This window comes from Ostrea edulis, chromosome 4 (assembly GCF_947568905.1).
Source record: "Ostrea edulis chromosome 4, xbOstEdul1.1, whole genome shotgun sequence".
In the NCBI taxonomy this organism is placed as follows: Eukaryota; Metazoa; Mollusca; class Bivalvia; order Ostreida; family Ostreidae; genus Ostrea; species Ostrea edulis.
Window position 1 is genome coordinate 30,755,373 of NC_079167.1, and position 6,000 is coordinate 30,761,372.

At 31.5% G+C, this 6,000-nt stretch overlaps 1 protein-coding gene across 1 annotated transcript in view; it reads left to right on the forward strand.

Moving 5' to 3' along the window:
* The window catches only part of LOC125671489 (mutS protein homolog 5-like), a 55,284-nt gene that overhangs the window by 28,952 nt on the left and 20,332 nt on the right, over positions 1-6,000 (forward strand). The window contains exons 7-10 of the mRNA XM_048907252.2: positions 1,638-1,747; positions 5,269-5,304; positions 5,408-5,493; positions 5,833-5,878. Coding sequence (XP_048763209.2) covers positions 1,638-1,747; positions 5,269-5,304; positions 5,408-5,493; positions 5,833-5,878 — 278 coding nt within the window. The remainder of the gene's footprint in view (positions 1-1,637; positions 1,748-5,268; positions 5,305-5,407; positions 5,494-5,832; positions 5,879-6,000) is intronic.

Here is a 6,000-nt window from a genome sequence, read left to right on the forward strand (position 1 = left end):
TTAGAATTGATTGCATCATGAATGAAGGAATGCTACTCTTAATTTGAAAAAGAAAATGCTTTACAGAACAATTTATCCAAAATAAATTTGTCTTAGAATTTATAATTCCTTGCATTTAAACAAGCACCTGCCATATCACTAGCTATATTTACTGAGGGTACAGGGAAAGAAATCCATTTTTGTGAAAATTACACTTGTTTAAATTTCTCACTGTGAAAAATCCCAGTGATTATCACTTTTATTCAATTCATACATACCATGATATTTCAATGCTGAAAATTAAATAAATGTTATATATAGTTTATACATATATATATATATATATATATATATAGATAAGATCTTATATATATATATATATTTAAAAAACATGAAAAGAAAACACAGAAATCCTCCGTAAAACTTTAGCTATTTTATTTATATTTCTATTTATTTTAGCAATTTTGGATATCTCTCTCTCTCTCTCTCTCTCTCTCTCTCCCTCTCTCTCTCTCTCTCTATATATATATATATATATATATATATATTGGGTTGAAATGAAGTAGTCATCAATTGTCATGATATGAAAGTTCTTCATACTTGTAACTGATTTATGAATGCCTGATATTGATGATTAGAAGTTGGTCATCTTACCATACAGTTGTTATTATACCCCCCCGAACGAAGTTCTGGGGGGTATATAGGAATGACTCTGTCCGTCTGTCCGTCCGTCCGTCCGTCTGTCTGTCTGTGCAGATTCGTGTCCGGGCCATAACTTCTTTGTTCTTTGACTTAGGCATACCATATTTGGCACACAGGTAGATCACCATGGGACGATGTGTCAAGTACCTTCATGACCTCTATATGACCTTGACCTCAAGGTCAAAATTAAAGGTTTTTTTACAATGGATTCGTGTCCGGGCCATAACTTCTTTGTTCTTTGACATAGGCATACCATATTTGACACATGAGTGTATCACCATGAGACGATGTGTCATGTACCTTCATGACCTCCATATGACCTTGACCCTTGACCTCAAGGTCAAAATTAAAGGTTTTTTACAATGGATTCGTGTCCGGGCCTTAACTTCTTTGTTCTTTGACATAGGCATACCATATTTGACACATGAGTGTATCACCAGGAGACGATATGTCATGTACCTTCATGACCTCGATATGACCTTGACCTCAAGGTCAAAATTAAAGGTTTTTACAATGGATTCATGTATGGGCCATGACTTCTTTGTTCTTTGACATAGGCATATCATATTTGACACATGAGTGTATCACCATGAGACGATGTGTCGAGTACCTTCATGACCTGTATATGACCTTGAAGTTTGACCTCAAGGTCAAAATTGATTATAGGGTTTTGACATAGTCATACCATAAGACATGGGTGTATCACCATGAGACTATGTGTCATGTACATTCATGACCTCTTTATGACCTTGACCTTTGATCTCAAGGTCAAAATTATAGGTTTATGTCATGTATTTGTGTTTGGACTATATCTTCCATTTTCTTCTACAAATGCATACCATATTTTTACACTCAGGAAAGAGGTAATTTATACCTATTAACAACACCCTTTGGGAGATTGGGGTAAGCGGGGGGTATTCTTAGTGAGCATTGCTCACAGTACATCTTGTTTTCAGATAAGAGCAACAGGTGGGTTGTTGAAGTTTCTGGAGAAAAGGAGGATCGGGATTGAACTGGAGGATGCCTCTGTAAAAGTGCCAGTGATGGATCTCAAAGTTATTACTCTGTAGGTACTGCTTTCTTAGAGGTGGATCTCAAAGTTATTACTCTGCATGTACTGCTTTCTTAGAGGTGGATCTCAAAGTTATTACTCTGTATGTACTGCTTTCTTAGAGGTGTATCTTAAAGTCATCACTATGTATGTACTGTTTTCATAGAGATGGATACAGGTTGTGGAATTTAAAGTGATAAGTGGATTTATCTATACATAAATTAGTGTATATAGCACTATAATACCCAACGACTTGAACAATGAACATTGTCAAATTTTTCAGGACAACCTGTCCCGAAACCTCAGAACAAAGAAATTACCTGTAAATATACGTAAACAAAACAAAACAACAATAATTAAAAAGCAGCTCTGTTTTAATCTAACTAAAACTTCTGTCAGTACATACATTGTAATTCTGTTTTGTTTTGTTTTATTTTTGAGATTGAACTTCATTAAACTTGTCGATTAAAACAGTAGAAATGAATACAATGTATTTTGAAAAGCTTGGGGAAAATGCAGAATTTCTGGATAAAGATAAATACGATAAGATACAATTTTTAAAACGAAATCAAGATGTCGATTTTGAATAAAATATGAAAAATGCGGAAACTCGTCATTATGGGAGCGTGGGCATTTTATAGAACATGCATTCAACTTGTTTGTTCTATTTACTGTCTCTTTATGTATACTGTTTTCTTTATTCTAGTAAATTGTAATAAAGCCAACTTGTATAGATAGTTGTGGATGTGGTCTTGATGAAACTATCAAACCAGAGCACAGCAAAGCTGAGAATGCCCTCGCAGCCGGACATTTTATGAGCATATCCAACCTAATTCATTTTATATTAGCAATACATACATTCGCATGCACACCATCATGGCACTAGATCTCCACAACTGTTGTGAAGAGACAATAAAAAAGTAATGACAGATGTCACTATTTTGAAAGGAATAAATATTGAGTTTGTATTCGGACATTTTAAAAATGATGAAAGTTTGGGGTAATTTGTAAAAGTCAAGTTACACAGAAAATATTCTTATATCCCTTTTGATAACAAAGTAGAATACTTTTTTAGCCCAACTTGTTCCATTTTTTTTTTTTTATTTATAAGAATATATAGGTTTTTAATGTCAAATTGAAAATTATTTTTCTTAAGAAGTGAAATGCATTGATTTTAGATATATGGGTTTTTATTTCAAATTGAAAATTAATTATTTTCTTAAGAAATGAAATTATTGAAACAGCGTCGATTTATCATTAACAAAACATTATTATATAATAATATTCATGTATCAGAAGATTTAGTCCTTGTAGACTTAGGCTTCTTTGTGCATGATGAATAGCTGATATGTGAAACAGAAAATTTATCCTTGCACAACAATAACAAAGCAGAAAGATAAAGAAATTACATATGTTACTATATCTGTAACAGAACATTTTATTATTTATAGAAATCAAACACAGGACTTGTTTTTCTATTGTGTATCAGAAAATGGTGATGAGGGAGAAGGATATGATTTACATTGATCATATGATAAATCATACGATAATTAAGTATTGTAATAAGGACATGATGGTATACCACCATCATGTCCTTATTAATGGACAAATAGTGTCAGGAGGAAGCATTAATTTGTGGAGGGGAAATGAAAGAGTCGTGCTTTTAATGTGACGAGATTGATCTCATTAAAGTGACAAAGATAGATTCCATCAGCTATTTGTGTCTTGATCTTCAGTCAGTATTGCACAAAATGTGCTAATGTTGCAATTCATCAACATATCAAAACTTTTTTTAATTGGTCAGTACATAATGAACAGAAAGAAATTTTTTATAGTATGGCTTTTGTTTCATTAAATGCATTGGCTCTATGATTAAAGGGCATCTCGTAGCGACAGGTTTTTGTCTTACTTAAAAATTATGTTTCGTCAAGTGATTTCACCCATAAGGATCCCGGAGACAAAAATTGCATCTGCGATCATAAACAACTAGAGACCTGTGAAAGATACTTAAAAGTTTGAAGTGAAATTTTCTCAAGGGTGCTTGATATTGTACTTAACTATTTTCCATGTTTTGAGATTCTACTTCGTGCCATCCTCTTGAGTGCATCTTTCATTTTAAATTGATGTGATATTAAACAGTCTTTAATATCTAAAAGTTCCTTCAATATTCAGCCATTCTTTCAATATTCTTTCTGCTTCCAACAATATAATAAGGGATGTTGTACTTGAAAATCCCTCTCTTTTTTAATTTTGAGTGCCTACAGAGGTTATGGAAAAGTCATTGTGCTGATATAATCGTAGCATATCACTTCAAACTAAAATACAAACACAGCAAAATATGCAAGAAATCGGGACACAAGTTTGGCACATGTTGTTAGTATTCAAGGATGTAATTAGATTATGCGAGCAAGTTTGCACATGTACAATTAACCAGGTTTTTTTAAAGGAACTAGTTCAGGATTTTTGATAAAAATATTTTTCATTTTTGATGGTAAACATTTAAAATATACTCATTTAATGTTGACAGTCAAAATTTTGACCTTCTGAATGCATGAATAAAAGAAATATTTTAGCCTAAATCTGTGTTATGTAAACAAAGACTTGAGTCTTTCTATGTATACTAACAAACAAGTGAATATTGATTTTGTAATATAAAGCGTCTTAATTTTGCATAGTGACAAATTTTAACTTTTAGATGACACATTTTACCCCAAAACTGCTTGAAATGTGAAAGATATAATAAACTTAGATCGATATCCATTTCTTTTGAAAATTTTGTAAACAGTAACATACCGCAATCTTTGTTTACAAAACAAATAAACTCTAAAATGAGCTTCTGTGATGATGTATAACCTTAAATTCATGTGAACTCTTTTTAAACACATTAGACAGTAGATTTTGATCACTAAAAGTGAAAAAGAAAATTTAATTTTAGAGAAAATCGTGAATCAGTCCCTTTAATGTTCCACAATCTTATTATGTACAGAATGACAAGTTTCACAGAGAGTACATGTACAATTTATGATTTTGCATCAGAAAATATGAATTATGAAAAGAATCTACGCTGAACGATTTGATAACTATAACTACTGTGATTAATCATGTTGGTTTCTGTGGTAACAATATCATCATCCCTAATTTATCAAAATGTCTTACACAGTGATTTACATTTGTGTCAGTTCAATGTACCGTGTTTATCTTTCAAATTATCAGGTCGTTGCTCTGTTATTGTCTTGACTGTACAGAAATGATCACTGCAGTAAAATTGATTTCTACAAAAACAAAAACTCTCCTATGTTTTTCTTTCCATTTTCTGTCACTCATTATTTTTCACATTGATGTCAGTTTGTGGAATGATTGTACAGTTAATAATGACTGTTTGTTCATACATATATTTTACTTGTTTATTTCATAAAATTCTTATTTCCTCAATTCAACAGTTGCTAGTAAAGCAAATTCAATTTGACTTGAAAGAAAATAACTATTATAAATCATAAAGATGCTTTATTCTTGATATATTTTTCTTTTTCTTGTAGAGATGATCAAGTTGCTGTGGATGATACTGCTTTCAGGTAGTTCATCATGAAATCAAGCTATACAAAGGGAGATAACTGTCATTGTACATATTTCGATTTGAAACAAAAGGTTATGAAGTTGTCTTTCTTTTTAATGTAGTGCTCTGCAGATTTTTCAAAAGGAAGCACATCCATCAGTTTACAAAATTGGTCAAAGTGGCACGAAAGAGGGACTCAGTCTGTTTGGCAAGTGTCTTTTGATTAGAATGTTTATGATGAGTTTTATGATTGGATTGTCTGTGATAAAGTCTTTTATAATTAAAATGTTAAATTTCTGTAAGTGTTTTAGGATTAAAATGTTATGTATTTGTAAGTGTTTTAGGATTAAGATGTTACATTTTTGTAAGTGTTCTATGACTAAATTGTCTATGATATTTCTGTAAGTGTTTTATGATCAGAGTTTCAGATTTCTATATGTGTTAAATGAGTACTGTGTAATATATCTGTGTTTTAGGATTAAAGTGCCTATAGAGGTTTTAAGAATGTCTGTAATATTTCTGTAAGTTGAATATTATCTCCTTAAAGGATTGTTAAACAGATGTCGGTCAGCAGTAGGAAGCAGAAAATTAAGGTGATACTAATGGTTATGAATCTCTATAAAGAATTTATGAGAGACATTTTAAAGCTGTATGGTCCGAATTACAATATTTTTTTCCATCTCGTAAAAACGCTATTAAATCATCGCACGTATGT